The sequence below is a fragment of the Diabrotica undecimpunctata genome, chromosome 11, assembly GCF_040954645.1.
Source record: "Diabrotica undecimpunctata isolate CICGRU chromosome 11, icDiaUnde3, whole genome shotgun sequence".
NCBI classification, from domain to species: domain Eukaryota; kingdom Metazoa; phylum Arthropoda; class Insecta; order Coleoptera; family Chrysomelidae; genus Diabrotica; species Diabrotica undecimpunctata.
In genome coordinates this window covers 11,489,877-11,509,642 of record NC_092813.1, presented here as the reverse complement: position 1 = coordinate 11,509,642, position 19,766 = coordinate 11,489,877, and the positions used below count along the sequence as shown (strand labels likewise).

General features: G+C 30.7%; 1 protein-coding gene across 1 annotated transcript; it reads right to left on the bottom strand.

The window, feature by feature from the left end:
* Positions 1-12,116: 12,116 nt before the first annotated feature.
* On the bottom strand, positions 12,117-16,184 carry LOC140452665 (uncharacterized). The gene is made up of 2 exons (XM_072546984.1): positions 15,122-16,184; positions 12,117-12,142 (listed from the first exon to the last, which is right to left on the bottom strand). Exons 1-2 carry the CDS (start codon positions 16,182-16,184, stop codon positions 12,117-12,119), a joined length of 1,089 nt encoding a protein of 362 aa, XP_072403085.1.
* Positions 16,185-19,766: the final 3,582 nt, after the last annotated feature.

The window sequence follows — 19,766 nt, the reverse complement described above, 5'->3', positions numbered from 1 at the left end:
AAAATGGTGATTAATTGAATTCGACTGATTTAAAGCAAGGAGTGTATTTTAGCATTTTTAAATTCCTTGGTATATATTTAAATCCCCTCGTATTTGCTAAAACACCGAAGTATTATTTCAATCCTCTTTGCGTTGCCGAGTTAATATAAAAACATTTTAAGTTTGTTGATGTATCACGGACACGTATTTCTTTGGTATTTTCTTTTGATCGAATCCGCTTAATATTCTAATTTCAAATAAACATCTATTTAGATCGCTGAGAAGGTTATGTGAGGAAGCAAATGATTTTTAAAAGTTACATTCACTCTCGGTAAGGCCGGCCGCTGTTAAAGGCGTGTTTAGTTTTGTTGGAGTCCGAATTTAGCTTCAAATCCGTAGTTTCTTCGTTTCTGGTCCTTTTTTATGGAAAATAAGTAGATTTGTGGTAGTTAATTGTGCAGTATGTGTAGTTATAGAGGTTTGCAATGTTGGTCATTGAGAACAGACGTCGGTATGTAGTTTGAAGAAACCGTCAAAATTTGTTAGAAAACGTGATTTATACTCAAAGCAATGTGTCAGTTCCGATAAGAGTAATCACTGTTTTTTATTTGTAAGCCGTCTCTCATCTAAGATACTTGTAAAACGGCGTTTCCAACCAATTTTAAAAAATACCAACATGGATCTTATTTTTTAAGAAGCCGAGTCCATCTCCGTTTGGAGATGAATTTGTTCGTGTGGCGGTGAATCTAACTCCAGTTCTAACCCCAGAAATTCTAAAGTCCAGTGAAGTCCAGAAATTTAAAGTAAAGAAATTTTAGTGAAACCCAGGTAACTTTTTTGTGTTGATTTTTGAAGATAAACATATTCTAATAATAATTGCTTTCATAATATTTGAGATTTTGTTTTGTTTTTAGAAAAAGGTTGACCTCTACGCATAGTTTCATTTAAAAAGATATTTTTTCGTTTATAATAAATTTATTTCTGCTACAAATCATCGCCAAATAACAATTGTAAGTATTGTAGTATCTCCAACTTCAAGAGATTGTAAACTGATATGACATAGTAAGTGTTTTTCTTTGTTATTTTTGGTATTTATCTTTGTAATTAATTATATAGTATTTTTTTGTATTACCATCTATATTTGTGACTGTTTGTGCTGAGACAACAATAAATGTTTAATTTTTTTCCCTAAACCATTTTGTCTATTTATTTTAAAAAAGATTCTAATCTTTTTTCTTGTGTTTTTTGGGAGGGAAGAGCCTTTTTCTTTCATCCAGTAGGAAGTTTCCTCAAAGCGGCGTCGCATTTTAAATAGCTAGAGGACCTTCTTGTGTTTTGTTTGTTCCAAGAGACTCATGTAACTACCCCTTTATTTCATTTTTGTAGTTACCCCAATCCAATCCCATTATTTCATTCACTTATCCACCAGTTCTCCAAATAAACCCTGAGAGCCGTTCGCAACAGTTTCGTTTTTTTGCTTGCACTATCTTCAACCCAATGACTTATATCTCCAATTTTTAACCCCCTATAGTAATACCCCATGTGGTAGGCAAAATATACGTTACAGTATTATTATTCGCGTAAGGAATAAAAAAGTTGGCTTTGGTTGTAACATTTTTTTAATTAATATATTAAATTAATTTTAATTTCTTTTACCCATGTGGATGATACGCTGATGGTCGTGTTTACGATCAGAAATTTTTATTGAAAACTACCGAAATATGACTGAAAGATTTACCTATGTATTTATTTAAAGACGCCGGTTTGGCTAATCCTTAGTTAATCCTTTTCCGGGTTTTTTTTCATAAATTCGGTAATTGTCGTCGAACGCCCGTTGTAATGTTTTTCGGGAAAGACCCAATCTCGGGATTTCATATTTTATCACGTGCCAAATTACCTCGAACTTTCCGATAGCCGTTATAACCTTATCTTTTTAGAAATAGATACAGGCTGGCCTATCATTTTTGGGGGGGGGGGGGGGGAGATACCCTCACCTTTTCTTGGGTAGTTTGGTAAAATTTTAGAGGAACCAGGTTACTTCTCGGTGGGCACTCGTAGAGAAAACAAGTTACTTTTGGTGGGACAGTCCTTGCGTAAGGACTAGATCTTACTGTATCTCTATTATCGTACCGTTCTCTGTGCATTTTCTTTATAAGTGTGTATAGACTTGTTTAATTGAGTTTTTTTGATCTTATACTATATTTGATTAAATATAGTCATAAAGCACCTTTAATGTTAATTAAATTCAGTGTTTAATACAAGTATAGTATTAACTTCAGTGAATTAATACAGCAGTCGTCAGGAATTACCGTAAGTTAGCATAATCTTTGTTCTCCACTTATCTTGGCGAGTAATATGGTATGGCATCATATCATCTTCCATTATCTGGACGTATCTAAAATTCATACATGTCTTCAAATGTAGTTGAGAGTAAGTAGGTATAATACCTAATATACTTATTATTTGTTTATGTAGAGTGTTAACCATATTTATTTAATAATTGTAATAACTGTTGATATCTTTTTTTGGGTTTGATCTCTGAACCTAAATATCTTTCCGTATCTCTTTTCTTTTCTAAGGTTTCTTAATTTTCTCCGTAAACCCCTAAAAATTAAGTGGCGCCCTGTTCCCTATCTTATCTTATCTTTGATAATTTTGCCCATCTATCTTTTTGTTTATTTCTGTATCTTTTCCAACATCTCTTATCCTATCTTTATTTATTTCGTCCGTTGGACTTATTCCCGGTTTCCAAAGCTAGTTTCGAATCCACGACTCGCTCTCCACCAACCATCTGGCTGCCGTCCGCAGTGTCTCCATTGGTGACCTTTCTAGCACCATCCAAAAAAGGTTTCCGAGGTTACATGGTTTTGTCATGGAAGTGTTGTGCAAGTATGTAAGTTATTTATGTTGATTGTCTGTATTGTCTTGTCATTGTCTTCATAAATTAGTACAGGTTTTGAAGAAGTTGTATTTACAGCCTTCATCTGCGTAATTTTTGTCCGGAAATCTGTAGAAATAGAACTCACAAAGTTTGCCCACGATACTTTTCTGTTCACTTTTAGAATTCGTTATGATTTTGCACTCACTTTTTAAAAAATGATGAACTCTTCAATTCAGTTGTCCTTGAGGAATTTATCACATATTTATCTTTGAATTGGTCAGCAGCAGAAATAAGGCAATCCGTAGTGTATGTTAGAGATTCATCAACGTCATTTCTAAAGATAATTATATCCGTTAAATCCCTAAGAATTTTACTGAAGAAATCCCAGTTTGCTTGAGAAATTTTCCATTTCTCATGAACATAGTTGGTTTTAGGTGAACTATTATAAATAAGAATTGTATTCTTATAATGACTACTATAATATTAAGTTTGAAGAATATTCCAGTGGTGGAGAGAAGCAATTTTGGGATCACAAAAACTCAAGTCTATGGAGAAAAACGTTCCGGATTGTATTTGAAAATATTTAGAGTTTCCAAGGTTTAAAAGGTTAATATTGGTATTGTTTATTATCTGGAAAATTTTTCCTCGACCAAATGTTCATTCAGATCTTCATAGTGTATTATGATCATTGAAATCGCCAACTAATACAAACGGAACGAAAAGTTTTTGAATAAGATGGAATAGATCGGAGCTCTGTAAGTTAACGTAAAAAGGAATGTATATACTAGAAACGACTACTGTATTGATACACCAGGGAGTTATTGCTATTGCCTCCAAATTAGTATTTAAAGAAAACTCTTGGTGATGTATAGCTTTGAGTATAAAGATGAAAGTTCCGCCACTTGCATGTAAATGACTGGTTCTAATATAGTTGTAAGCAACAAAATTTTTTAAGCAAGGATTCTGAACTGTGGTAAAATTGGTTTTCCGTAAGCAAAGAAAATCGCGAGAGTGATCATATATAAGGGATTGCAGATTTTATAGGAGAGGATAAAAACCATCGCAGTTACACTGTATTAGCGTGAAGTTTGAGTGATGGATGATGTTATTATCAATGAGATGTTTTTTCGGATAGTTGGGATAAACCAGAATGGTAATCATCGCTGGGTTCTTGGGAGATATTAGAGCTTGGCGAGTTTTCGGTTTCATTAAGTCAATGTTCAATTTATTATTTTTTTTATTAGTTAAGTTTTTTTTATTATGTGAGTTATTCTGATTTTGACAGATCTTTCTGTTAAAATTGGATGTACCAGATGTAAATTAGAATTCTGACCTGTAACTGAAAGTATTTTCTATAAATGCGATCATGTTGTCAGATGGCATGCAATATTTCGGGGTATTGAAGGTACATATTCTTAATAGACTGTTTTGCAGTTTCCGTGAGTGCATTTTGTGAAGAAGATCCTTCGTTTCTGTTTTGGTTTTTTGGTATTTATTTTAGGGAGAGGCATCACATTGGAACTAGTTCTGGGTTAGTAGAACTGGTTTGAACTTCAGAATATCCTCGTTTGTTTGTAGAGGTGGGAGGTGCAATTGGCTGATCTAGTTCCCTTGTGTTTTCAGTAGGTTTTACATTGAAGTCTTTGGTATTTTGTTTTTCTTCTTCTTCTTTTTCTTCTTCTCCTTATTTTTATGTAGACAGGACTCTTTTTGTTTTTCAATGTTCCTCCAGTAAGTTGTCGTTCTATCGTTTTCCTGGTCTTCTTACTGATCGTATACTATTTTCGATAGCATTTTGTACAAGATCGTGTGGAATAAAAGGGAAAATACTTGAGACTATTGTTCTTTTAGTAGGAGAAATAAGAGAAATTTTAATATATCGACGGCCTAAAAACAGGAACTCGTAAGTGACAAGATGATGATTTTAGAGGAGACCAAAAAAACCGTATCATATTTCATTTAGGGCGCATCTTATTATGTTTTTTGTGAAATAGGATTACCTTTGGTGAGAAAAATAAAACAAGCGAATATTTTTTAGAGTAATTTTGAATTTAAGTAAAATGACACTATTTACAAGGTAATGTTTTATCTAAGAGTTCACTTACCAAGTAGTGCTCAAATTTAAAATAAGAAAAACAACTTTATGTCTTTGAATGATTTATTAGAAAAATAATAATAAAATATTAACGTTGTCTTAATTAAAAGTATCAAATAAATTCTGGAAAAAGAACTAAAAACTTTTTTCATAAAACTAGGTTAAAGAGATAACTATTTTTCTTTGTTATTATAAGGTGGTGAATTATAAAAATACCAACAGTCACGTGGAAGACATTTTTTATCGCCTGAAAGTGTTCAAATTTAGTTTAAAAAATTGGATTTCTGGAATTGTAGAGAGGAGGAAATATCACAGATTTAAATTCAACTTTATCAGGCCGTATTGGTATTTTCTGAAACTCTTCACAAAAGTCCAATTTGTATGAAATTTTACCACCTTTGTACTAAATCGCACGGATATCCGTAACTAGGTAATTCGAATTACTTGTTCTTGAAGGTCACATAGACTTATACTTCATTAAACTCTTCTCTCCAAAATTTCCTAAAAAGTCAAAATTTCTATTTCTTGCTACATATGGCTGAATTCGTCCAGCCTATTGTGTGATTTTTAGGTACATAATCACTTGGTAAGTATATATCTTTATTTTTCAAACGTGTTTCTATTACCGTATGAACCGAGTCACACTCCATCTGAGTGTGAACCTTTTCAAGAAATTTTTGAACAATTAATACCTTATATTTGTCAGTTAGGTAGAGCTAGGTTAGAGTATAGGCAAGTATTAAATTTCTATTTTGGGTAGTACAGCCCTCCGAATATATAATTTATATTTTTTCAAAAATTCTTCCTCTAGGTATTCTACCAAAACAGAGGCATAGGTTGAAGCTTGGCATTGAGCTTCTATCTCATTAAACCAATAGCAAACAACTTTTTTTGTTACCAATGTGCAATGTAAAGTTGTGACAACACACTGTATTCTTATAATCTCTTAAGTGCGCTTGCAGGTATTTGTGGCGACAACTGCACGGTATTCTTCTTTTGATGCTTTTTCCTTGTCTTGTTCTTTTTAAGATCTTGCCAAATTTTTCTTTCGTAAGTTTTTTGTTCGAAATTGCCATTTTTATACATAAAACAAATATCGCATTGATCTTTGCGAGGCTGAAACAAAGAAATTTTTATCTGGTTTATCACGTTCTTGAATAGTTTTAGATAAAGTACTTTATGATTTTCCTCTTTGCACCGTTTTTCGTAAATCTTGTAAAATATTGCCAATATATAGCGACAACAAATAAGCTTAGAAAAGCAATGATTAGAATGCGCAGAATCGAGGTGTGAAACATATATTTTAGCATGGCTAAATTGACAATTACGAGGTACCGTTTTCTGTAATTTAAAGCCTTCTGGAAATTTTCCCAGCTGTAACCATTGGTTAGTAGATGCCGCTACTTATTCTAAACCGAAAATCGAAATATCTCATTTTATGCAAATTTGTCAGTTATGAGGTCCTGCCTTTCTGCCGTCGATATACAGATTCGATTATTGGATATTCTAGGTGCAAGAGAGATATATTTAGGCAGTAGGTGACCAATATCGTCACCTACTGCCTTTACACAGTGGAATACATTAAGACTTTCAGCAGCAAAAACCAATGACGGAGTTGGTCTTGAAACATTACTATTTCTGGTTTGAGACACCATGTAGAATTTAGAGCAATTGGAGATCTGTTCGATGTTTTGTCGCCCTTGTAGTCAAAAGCAAACAACATTTTATCACTAAAATTATTTGGTTTTAACTACGATGAAATTAGTCTTTTACCTTAAATCGAATATAGATCTGCCCACACCACTGGTAGACCGGATTAGGTTTTCGCTGATTTCTTCGTTGTACTAATTATTATTTGCACCAAAAAATGTAAATAAAAGTTTTAATACGTAGGTACGTAAGTTGTCCAAGTTTATAATAACAGTAACTATAATTATGATTTATCGATAGCACTGCGGTTTATAAATATAAGAGAAAAGCAGAAAAAGATGGCACGATTACCCCTTTATACACGCTCGAACTCCAGTTTTGGATTTAAAACAGAATAATAAAGGAAATTACGTTAAGAAACACTAATATTGCAATCTTCAGTTATTCTTTATTAAGTCAAAGTGAGATAACAGTTTCCGTGTACCTAATATAATGTAAAAATAATATCAAAAAAATTAATAACATTCGGGGTTCATAAAACAGTACTTTCCTGTAAGTTTTCGAGAGGGTTTTAAGCTGTCTGATTCTTTTATACACTCGCCACAAAAAGTATCGCATAAGTTTCAAAACAAAAAAAAAGTTTAAAAGTAGATATAAATTTTAAGCAGAAAATATACGTGTAAAAACTTCTTTAGGTATTTAAGAGCAGATAAAATTTTAAAGTTGTTGAAATGTTTTGTTTTTGTCAAAAAAAGGAAAAAGTAATAACAGAATAGGTACTTTTAATTTTTATCATTTTTTGTGTGTAGTAAGTTTGTTTGCTTTTCCATTTTAGAGTTTTCCGACTAAAATGTGATTTCTTTTCTGCCTGAGTCGTTAACCATATTTTGACTTTTATTGGAGATAAGCAGTTACAGCAATTCGTTGCCGTTTTTAAATTTTTGTGCAAGTTTATAGAAAATTGAGGTTACAATAGCAAGCCATATCCAGGACTTCAAATAAATATAGTACAATAGGTTACTTTACAGCCGTTTGGACCTTTCGACGACAGTAAATGATGACCGCTCTCTAAAATTTTAAGAAAATTTGATAAATGATAAAAAGCATACAATTTTAAAAAAATACTCAGATTAGATAAAACTATACTTTGTTAAATGTCTATGGGCTCGTCTTTTTTCTCTCTTCTCAACCATCTTCAATGTAACTTCAGAAATATTAGTGTTTTCAAGCGACCGCCCAAAAACCAAGGCAAATCTTTTGCACCTCCTCGAATTTTTTAATGTGATTATAATCGTAAATCTGACATTTTGGTTAAAATGGCTAAATAACAAAAAATATAAGCAAAATGGATAAATAGTTTATAAATATAGTAAAGTAGGTTAATTTACAGTCGTCTGGACCTTTCGACGACTTTAAATGATGACTGGTCTCTGAAATTTTAAGAAAATTTGATAAATGGTAAAAAGCATTTAATTTTAAAAAATACTCAGACTGGATAAAACTATGCCTTGTTGGATGTCTATGGGAGCTTGACCTTTTTCCCTATTTTCAACCATCTTGTCCTCGAATTTTTTAATATGTGATTATAATGGTAAATCTTACATTTTGGTTAAAATGGCTTAATAACGAAAAATAATAGCAAAATGGATGAACAGTTTATAAACATAGTAAAATAGGTTAGTTTACAGCAATTTGGACCTTTCGAAGACTGCAAATAATGACCGCTCTCTGAAATTAAAAAAAAAAATTATAAATGGTAAAAAGCCTAAATTTTAAAAAGTACTCAGATTGGATAAAACTATGCCTTGTTTCATATCTATGGGCTTGTATTTTTTCCCTCTTTTCAAACATCTTCATTGTAATTTTGCATCTATTCGCGTTTTCAAGCGACCGCCCAACATAAACAGTTTATAAACATAGTACAATAGGTTAGTTTACAGCCGTTTAGACCTTTCGACGACTCTCAATGATGACCGCTCTCTAAAATTTTAAGAAAATTTGATGAATGGTAAAAAACATTAAATATAAAAAAAATACTCAGATTGGATAAAACGATGCCGTGTTGGATGTCTATGGGCTCGTCTTTTTTTCCTCTTTTTAACCATCTTCATTGTAACTTTGGATCTATTTGATTTTTCAAGCGACCGCCAAAAAACCAAGGCACTAAAATGTGATCCTAAATCTTACTTTTTGGTTAAAATGGCTGAATAACGAAAAATATATGCAAAATGGATAAACAGTTTATAAATATTGGACAATAGGTTAGTTTACAGCCGTTTGGACCTTTCGATGACTCTAAATGATGACCGCTCTCTAAAATTCTAAGAAAATTTGATAAATGGTGAAAATCATATAGTTTTAAAAAATTCTCAGATTGGTTAAAACTATTGCTTTGTTGAATGTCGATTTGTTCGTCTTCTTTTCATCTTTTCAGTCTTTCATATGTATTGAAACTTTTTATATATTCGCGTTTCCAAGCGACCGCTCTAAAATGTTCAATAAATTTGATAAATGTTAAAAAGCATAAAATTAAAAAAAAAAAGAATAATCCGATTGAATAAAAATATGCCATGTTTAATGTCGAAATGTTGGTCTTCTTTTCCTCTTTTCAACCATCTTTATTGCAACTTGCTATTTATTCGCGTTTTCAGGCGACCGCTCTCTAACATTTTCAGAAAATTTAATAGATTACAAGTTTCATTCAAATATACATTTTAATTAACCAAATTGGTTTTATGAGTACTACATTGAAAATACTTTTACAAAGTTTAAATAGGATATTTTTAAAAAGTTATGGATTCAACCGTTACTTGATGGAAATTCATTTTATATAACAATAAAACACTGAAACACTCTTATTTTCAAAACTTCCACAACATTTATTATAATATCTTATCACTACAGCTGTTTCGACAGAGTGCCTTCCTCGAGTGATCTATTTTTGGTATGTCTTTACACTTTATAGTCTTTAAATGAATAGGCTGAGGAGGGGAGAACTGTTTGTCTTAATTTTTGATTTGTTAATTTCCATAGATTCTAATAAAGATAGGTTAAGGCCTTTATTTTGGAAGTGAAGAATTTGAAATTCGTCATTAAAAGAATGATTATTTTCATAACAATATGGTCAAAAGTCCTGTGTAATATATGTAAGTATAGTATGTAAAACATCTGGTTTTTAAACATGTGTTTATGGAAAAATTATAAATAATTATAAAAACTTATTTTAATTATATTAAAAAATTATAAAAAATTATAAAAAATTATGAAAAACTACATAAAATTATAAAAATTAAATAAAACTAAATAAAATTATATGAAATTAAATGAAATTAAATGAAATTAAATGAAATTAAATGAAATTAAATAAAATTAAATGAAATTAAATGAAATTTAAATAAAATTAAATAAAATTAAAGTCGCCAAATATCCAGATGGGTATTGATTTGTCCATAAACATAAGAAGATAATTACTACTTCCAAAAGATTGTTGTGATGTAAATAATGACAACTGTATATTGCTCCCATTTTCAAATACTTATTAATCTGTAAGAAAAGTATTTTGTGATATATCTATGTATTTCAGCATAACCTCTACCTTCCTTGTCTCTACACATATATCACAGTATAGATAACAACCAGTATTCCCACTCCGCTTTGGCGCGAAAGTTCGCGCAATTTTACTCGCCCAGACAGCGACGCCATTTTCTCTGGTGTCCGAAAAATTTGACGGCTCTCATTGGTCATTGGCCATTGTCATTTGTCATAGACAAATAATATAGAGGCCATTGTATTTGATTACTTTTTGTGTATTTATAGATACAAATAATCTTTATACATTTTTTATTTCGCAATTACGTTGTATAAGTACATCGATATGTACAAAAATAAAAACAAAGCGCCTTGCCACACTTGTGCAGCTACAAAGTGTAATAATTCTAGAAAAAGTAATGTTAGCTTTTTTTCGTTTCCAAAAGATGTTAATAGGTGAGTGTTAAATTATAATTAAAATTGTGTATTACAGATGTTTAGATGTTATATTATTTATTAACGGCGGATTTTTATCGTGTATTAAAAAATGTTTGTATTTAGGGCAAAAATTTGGTTAATGGCATGTGGACGAGAAGATTTATTGGATAAGGCAGAACGTTTACATAGAAGTCATCGTCTTTGTGGTACTCATTTCGACAATAAGATGTTTCTGAATGATATGAGAAATCGATTATAACCTTCTGCAGTTCCCACAAACTTTCATTTAATGGAGGGCTCATCAACTTTTGATTATACTTATTCTGCAGTTGTCCAAAACATATGTCTTCCAAGATATCCTATTAATGAAGGTAAATAAAATAAATAATTATGTAACACATAATCCCGAGTACCCACAGTATCCCGAGTAATTAGTGTAGTGCCACGTTAACAACACACGTTCCCAAAAATTGCTACATAACAGAAGAAATAAGGCAAATATAATAAATTCAGACTACTGTAAGTTGATATATATATTTACTACACTACTTTTTAATGATATAATAAATCTGATTGAACCAGTAACTAATGAGATAAAAGCTAAAAAACAAGAATAATCCTAACCTACGATACAATAATAATTTATCAATTACTAACTTTTTTTATACCAAACAAGAATTCAAACTAAAGGTGGCCACGCACGAAAATTTGTAAATTATGCATCAACCTGAACCAGAAAATTTAAAACAACTGGAAGATGCTATAAAGGCAGGAAATAATGAAATTTTAAGTAAAATCGATGCTAGCGAGGTGAGACTCTCACTAAAAATCGAAGAATTTAAACGAAAAGTGAATGATATTGAAAGAGAAAATTCGCATCTAAGACAACAAATAGAACTACTTAAGAGACAAAATAGAAAAAACAATATTATCATATTTGGTTTGGATAGTACAGAAGAAATCTTCGACTTTCATGTGATACTAGAGTTGATAAATAGTCTATTAAAAATAAAAATAAACGAGCGTGATATAAACAATATCTATAAACTGGAAAGAGGTAAATCTGCGCCAATTAAAATAGAGTTTCTGTCGTACCTCACAAAAAAATTAATTTTTCAAAATAAAAAAAACCTACAAGGTTCAAAAATAAGCATTGTTAACGACCAAACAGAAATTCAAAGGCAAGAGCACAAACTTATAAAAAAATATCTACTCAAGTTCAAAGAAAGCAACGAACCAAACTGTTACGTTAAAAAAGATATTCTATTTGTAAATGGTAGAAAGTATACAATAGAAGATTTAAAATATCTGAACTACACCGAAGAAGAGAAACGAAGCAAACATCGTACACAAAGTGAACCTAGCACCCCTAGAACTACTTTAGTCGAACGAGAAGTTGAAAGTCCACAACTACAAACACCAGTTATCCATAAAACTGGCGTGAAACTGGCCGGTAAACCCATCATCTCAGGAAAAACACGGATACAAGAAATCACAACCACAACAGACTGAAATAAAATTAACATCAAATCAAAAACTAACACATCAAGGAACACCAAAAACAGGTAATTCTAACAAAGACAATACGGATCTCAATATCGCCAATAGAACCAGAAAAAATTCGAAAAGTTCAATCGTTACATAAATTATTAATTTCAGCTTAGTATTTTTGTACAGAAAAAATCAATAAATTAGGCTCAAATAAGATTTATATTTCTTTTTTTTTAAGTGTTCTCTATTTTTGTATTTGCATGTACCTTTATTGTATATGTTATATTATTTTTATCTAATTATTGTCTTTTAACTGTATATTGTTATATATTTAACTGGTACTAATAACATTCTCATTGGTACAATAGATTTGGCGTTTAGCTATCATTTATTGCTGTATTATATTCTTTATAAATTATATATTCTTATTCGATATATTTAACTTAATTATAGTTTTGTCCATTTTTGTTTTTCTATTTTTTGTCTTTCTTTTAATTTAACTAAAAATTTTTATAACTATTTTATATACATTTTGATGACATTTTTGTTAAAATATCTTTATTAGAAATATTGAGAGAGAACTTGTGCAATTAATTGTATAATGGATGCTTATATAAGGGACATCAATTACATACCAATCGCAACTAAGGAGATCAATGATCTAAAAAACCTTAAACAATATTTACATGATGATCGCCTACATTTTAAGATACTGCATCAAAACATCAGGAGCCTATCTAAGAACATTGATGAATTTGAGGTAATAGTAAGGGAACTAGACTGTGATTTTGACTGTATTGTACTTACGGAAGCATTTAAAAATGACGGCAACGAGTGTCATAAACTTGATAGGTATCATACAGTTTATAATCAAGGAAATATAAATAGAAATGATGGAACAGTTATATATATATATATATATATATATATATATATATATATATATATATATATATATATATATATATATATATATATATATATATATATATATATATATATAAAAAATGTGCACTCGTAAGTGAAAGGGATATTTTCGGTCAATTTGGAGATTAAAAAAGAAAAGAGTTGTGCTACTTTATCTTTTTATTGTACGTTTCGCCCACTGTTTAATGGGCATCGTCAGTTCATCTAAAAGAATGGTATTAGCGATACATCTAATATAAAAAACAATAAGTAAACGATCTTACCTTTAAAAGATCTGTAGCATTAAGATATTAGTATGGTGAAGACACATCAAAAATTAATTTACTAAATAAAACAGCAAAAAAAAACACAGAATGCCGGAAGATTCCCAATTTAAGTAATTTTATATTAATTAGTTTTATAATTTAACTTTTAAAAACATTGATGGATTCTAAAATCTATCAAAAAAAATTTAATTGTCAATTTTGGAATGTTATATTAACAACGGCAAGGCTAGGGATCTTGACTGTCATGATCATATCATGCAAAATAAAGTATTTGAAAGTTCGAATGTCAGAACTGACAATCAGATGGTGAGATTGAAGGAAAAGTTTTTTAGATGCCAACATAAATGTTATGATATAATAAAAGAAGTTGAAGAAGAAACCAATAATTTAAAAGTAGAATACGAAAGAATCAATTTTGTAGTATTAGTGCATGGTAAATTTGGCTTAAGTTGCTGATATCAGTTCTCTTATTTAATGCATTAGGTTGTTTCAAAATATGACACATCTCCATAAACTGTCTCTTATTAAGGTTACGTTCTCTACAGAGAATTCTAATACCATCAAAATTCACAGTATGTTTGGTGTTGATTGCATGTTCTGCAAGGGCACAAGTATGTTTAGAAAGTTTAATGTCACTACGATGTGAAGTAAGGCGTCCTTTAAGGGAACGGCCAGTTTGACCAATATAACATGCATCACATTCAGAACAGGGTATGTGATAGACTACATTCACTTGATCCAAAAAGGAAAGAGGTGTTTTAATTTTAGAAAACAAGTTCCTGACAGTCTTTGAATTATTGATAGCAATCTTAACCGGGATATTGTTCTGTTTGTACAATTTAATAAGCTTTTCAGTAACATATGGGAAATAGGGTAGTGAAGAGTAATGGGTGGTGGAAGTTGCAATGTTAGGAGAAAGTAGAGTATTGTTGTTCATAATATTATTAGAAATCATTCTAAGTTGATCGCCATTAGGTAAATCATCAATAGAAGACCCAAAACTTGTTGAAAAAAGGTATTTATTTATGAGAGATGTAGGGTAAGAATTGTCAGATAGTATACTTTTGAGTAACAAAAGAGAATCCCTTTTGTTATCAGGATGTGTTAACCTATGGACCCTACAGCTGAGTGCTTTTATAAGATTTATTTTGTATTTGAACGGATGGCAAGAATGATAGTTAAGGAACCTATTACTAGCCATAGGTTTCCTGTACCAACTTGTAGTTAGTGTATTGTCATTATTTCTAAAGACACGCATGTCTAAGAAAGGAATACTATTGTTAGAAGGATCCTCAAGTTCATAAGTAAACTGTAAGTGAGGATCAAAATCATTAAAAATCGATAAGGTAGACTCTACTTTCTCAAAGGGTAAGGCTAACAAAAGGTCATCAACATACCGTTTAACAAAAGGGATATGGAAATCTATAAGACCCAAACATTCAGATATCAAGTCATCAAGGACAAAGTTAACAAGGATGGGAGATATGGATGAACCCATTGGTGTACCAAAAATTTGTAAGTAATATTTATCATTGAAAACCAAAAAATTAGTGTCAAACACTAATTGCAAAAGCTCTACAAATACGTCCCAGGAAACGGGGGAGTTTGGTTGGATAGTGTTCCAATGATTTCTTAAAGAAGTGAGAACACTAGAAAAAGGAAGGTTAGTGAAAAGTGATACTACATCAAAGCTCACCAAAATGTAATTAAGTGGTAGTTTAAAATTGTTAATAAATGCACTAAATTGAAAAGAATCAAAAATATTATAAGAATTGTGATAATCATAGGATTTAGATAGAATATCAGTTAGAAATTTAGCAATGTGTATATTTGGTGAATTGATAGAAGAAACAATAGGTCTCATACTAAGAGTTGGTTTATGTATTTTAGGTAAACAGTAAAATCTTGGTGAATAACCATCATAGTTATGCAGAGATTTAGCTATGGTTTGGTTTATGACCTTAATATCCTTTAAATGCGTAATAAACTTGTTAATTCTATTAGTAAACTTAGAGCAAGGGTTGGAGGGAAGGAGTTGATAATAACGACTATCATCCAACAAGGACTGGCTAAGAGATATGTATTGATCTCTATCCATGAGAACTGTGGCATTACCCTTATCGCTAGTGAGGACCAAAAGGTTTGGGTGATTTTTTAAAAAAGATACTGTTTCCCTATATACACTATCAATGATCGATATGGAATGCTTAGGACGTTTGGTATAATTCAATAAAATGTTATTGGAATAAGACCTAAGGGATAAAAGGTCTGAGTCATCTGCATATGACAAAATATTCTCAACATCAGCAAGAATCCTATTAACGGAATAATCCTTGAAAGATGGTTGAAGGCCAAATTTTGGTCCCAAAGATAAAAGTTTAAGAATGTCTTGAGGAACATCAACATTGGAAAGATTTTTAATCCATTTAGGATTAAAAGGAATTTTGTGAAACTCCGGGGTATCTAAATTATCTAACTTCTTTTGAAGGCGTAAGATTGATTTCTGGTAATAGAAATTGAATTTTCTGTGTAAAGAAGTCTCAAAAGTGTCAACTAAAGGGACAGGAAGAACCTGGTCTAAGAACTCAGTGATATTTTTAATTTGATTAGTAATGAATTTAATGTCTGAATGAACCTTCGAAATATGAAAATTAAGCAATCGTGCCCTCACCTGCCTGTTAAGTGATTGACTCAGGTGTTGAATAGTGGGACTAATGGTCCCCGTGGTAGAAGAAAGAATTGTAGAAGTACAATCAATGATAAATCTGGGAATCTTCCGTGTTCTCCTACATTCTAATAAGAAAGTTCTTCTTGCTTCCGCTGTAGCTAACTTTTCAACTAAATTTGTCCATCTCTTGAGTTTCTTCACTGTAGTTTCTCCATAGATGCGCTTAGTCTTAGCATAGAATCCCTCTGTACATGAAGACATCTTTAAGGAATATGACCGTTTAATTTAATATAAAAAATGTGCACTCGTAAGTGAAAGGGATATTTTCGGTCAATTTGGAGATTCAAAAAGAAAAGAGTTGTGCTACTTTATCTTTTTATTGTACGTTTCGCCCACTGTTTAATGGGCATCGTCAGTTCATCTAAAAGAATGGTATTAGGGATACATCTAATATAAAAAACAATAAGTTAACGATCTTACCTTTAAAAGATCTGTAGCATTAAGATATTAGTATGGTGAAGACACATCAAAAATTAATTTACTAAATAAAACAGCAAAAAAAACACAGAATGCCGAAAGATTCCCAATTTAAGTAATTTTATATTAATTAGTTTTATAATTTAACTTTTAAAAACATTGATGGATTCTAAAATCTATCAAAAAAAATTTAATTGTCAATTTTGGAATGTTATATTAACAACGGCAAGGCTAGGGATCTTGACTGTCATGATCATATCATGCAAAATAAAGTATTTGAAAGTTCGAATGTCAGAACTGACAATCAGATGGTGAGATTGAAGGAAAAGTTTTTTAGATGCCAACATAAATGTTATGATATAATAAAAGAAGTTGAAGAAGAAACCAATAATTTAAAAGTAGAATACGAAAGAATCAATTTTGTAGTATTAGTGCATGGTAAATTTGGCTTAAGTTGCTGATATCAGTTCTCTTATTTAATGCATTAGGTTGTTTCAAAATATGACACATCTCCATAAACTGTCTCTTATTAAGGTTACGTTCTCTACAGAGAATTCTAACACCATCAAAATTCACAGTATGTTTGGTGTTGATTGCATGTTCTGCAAGGGCACAAGTATGTTTAGAAAGTTTAATGTCACTACGATGTGAAGTAGGGCGTCCTTTAAGGGAACGGCCAGTTTGACCAATATAACATGCATCACATTCAGAACAGGGTATGTGATAGACTACATTCACTTGTTCCAAAAAGGAAAGAGGTGTTTTAATTTTAGAAAACAAGTTCCTGACAGTCTTTGAATTATTGATAGCAATCTTAACCGGGATATTGTTCTGTTTGTACAATTTAATAAGATTTTCAGTAACATATGGGAAATAGGGTAGTGAAGAGTAATGGGTGGTGGAAGTTGCAATGTTAGGAGAAAGTAGAGTATTGTTGTTCATAATATTATTAGAAATCATTCTAAGTTGATCGCCATTAGGTAAATCATCAATAGAAGACCCAAAACTTGTTGAAAAAAGGTATTTATTTATGAGAGATGTAGGGTAAGAATTGTCAGATAGTATACTTCTGAGTAACAAAAGAGAATCCCTTTTGTTATCAGGATGTGTTAACCTATGGACCCTACAGCTGAGTGCTTTTATAAGATTTATTTTGTATTTGAACGGATGGCAAGAATGATAGTTAAGGAACCTATTACTAGCCATAGGTTTCCTGTACCAACTTGTAGTTAGTGTATTGTCATTATTTCTAAAGACACGCATGTCTAAGAAAGGAATACTATTGTTAGAAGGATCCTCAAGTTCATAAGTAAACTGTAAGTGAGGATCAAAATCATTAAAAATCGATAAGGTAGACTCTACTTTCTCAAAGGGTAAGGCTAACAAAAGGTCATCAACATACCGTTTAACAAAAGGGATATGGAAATCTATAAGACCCAAACATTCAGATATCAAGTCATCAAGGACAAAGTTAACAAGGATGGGAGATATGGATGAACCCATTATGATGTGTCTTCACCATACTAATATCTTAATGCTACAGATCTTTTAAAGGTAAGATCGTTTACTTATTGTTTTTTATATTAGATGTATCGCTAATACCATTCTTTTAGATGAACTGACGATGCCCATTAAACAGTGGGCGAAACGTACAATAAAAAGATAAAGTAGCACAACTCTTTTCTTTTTTAATCTCCAAATTGACCGAAAATATTCACTTACGAGTGCACATTTTTTATATTAAATTAAACGGTCATATTCCTTAAAGATATATATATATATATATATATATATATATATATATATATATATATATATATATATATATATATATATATATATATATATAAACAATGATCTAGATTATTGCACAGAAATTGTAAACATAGGGGACCATAAAGTGATACAAACATGTATAATGTATAATAACGGAATAAGGATATTAATAACTTCGCTTTACCGTCCACCTTCAGCAAATACTGAGTATTTCGTATCAAAACTAAATGAATACCTAGAGGAAACAAAAACGGCTTCAATATATTGTCATATTTTGTTAGGTGATATTAATATAAACATATTGGAAAATAATGAAATAACTAATGCTTACTTAAATAATTTTTCACAACATAACTTTGTTTCTATTATTAATAAATCAACGAGGCAAAAGAACTGCTTAGATCACATTTTTGTTAAATTTAAATCTGAACAGACAATAAATACTTGCAAAGCAGCTGTCCTAGATACTTGCATTACAGATCATAAAGCAACTTTAATCAGCATACCTGTAAACAGTATCAAATATTTAAAACAAAAAACTAGAGAAATAATTAATTATAAGACCCTAAAAATGGATATCAAAAATTTTGATTGGACTGAGTATTATAATATAAAAAATACGAATGACATAACAGAATATCTAATAAAGACATTAAATGACTATATAATTAAACATACTAAAACCATCAAAATAAAACACGCAAATGAAAAGCGAAAAAAATGGATTACAGCAGGACTAGTCAAATCAATTAATAAAAAAGATAAACTGTATAAAGATCACATAAATCATCCAACAAATGAAGAAAAAAGGAAAGCTTACCTAGAGTACCGTAAACAATTGAACACACTTATTAAGGTGACAAAGAAAAATTACTTTATAAAAGAAATTATGAAAAATAATAAGTCTTCAAAAAATATGTGGAAAATAGTAAATAACTATAATAGTGAAAATGTTAATACTCAAAATATCAAAGAAATATTTACTGCAAATAACCAAAGTATTACCGACACAAATGAGATCGCCGAGGAATTTAACAAATATTTTTCAAAAGTTGGAGAAACATATGCTCAGAAGATAATAAAACCTCCTTCTCGGCCACCAAAGAGAAACGTTACAATAAATTCCTTCTTTTTATTACCTGTGGATGAAAATGACGTTGTTCAGATTATAGCCTCATTAAAATCGAACAAAGCTCCAGGAATAGATGGTATTAAATCTGAAGTACTTAAAGAACTATCGCCAATACTAACTGGTCCCATTACTTATTTATTAAATCATGTATTTTCAAGCGGCAAATGGCCCGAACAACTTAAGCAAACAGTGGTGATTCCCATTCATAAGAAAGGCAATCCAAAATTAACAAATAATTACAGACCAATCTCACTAATCACTTCACTTTGCAAGATATTGGAAAAGGCTATAAAATATCAACTAGTATTATACTTAGAAAAATATAAGTTAATTTCAAACAAACAATATGGTTTTAGGGAGGGAGTATCCGCGGAAAATGCAATATCGTACCTATCTATCAAAATTTACAATTTAGTTGACAGCAGTACACCAACAGCTTGTGTATTCCTAGACCTGGC

What these genes read in the sequence shown, in the direction of transcription:
- LOC140452665 (XM_072546984.1), bottom strand. Translation starts at nt 16,184, where the DNA reads ATGTCTTCATGTACAGAGGGATTCTATGCTAAGACTAAGCGCATCTAT. An exon ending in AATACATAAACCAACTCTTA is followed by an intron (nt 12,143 to 15,121) that starts GTATGAGACCTA and finishes TGTCTTTGTTAG; the next exon opens with AATTACCTGTTTTTGGTGTT.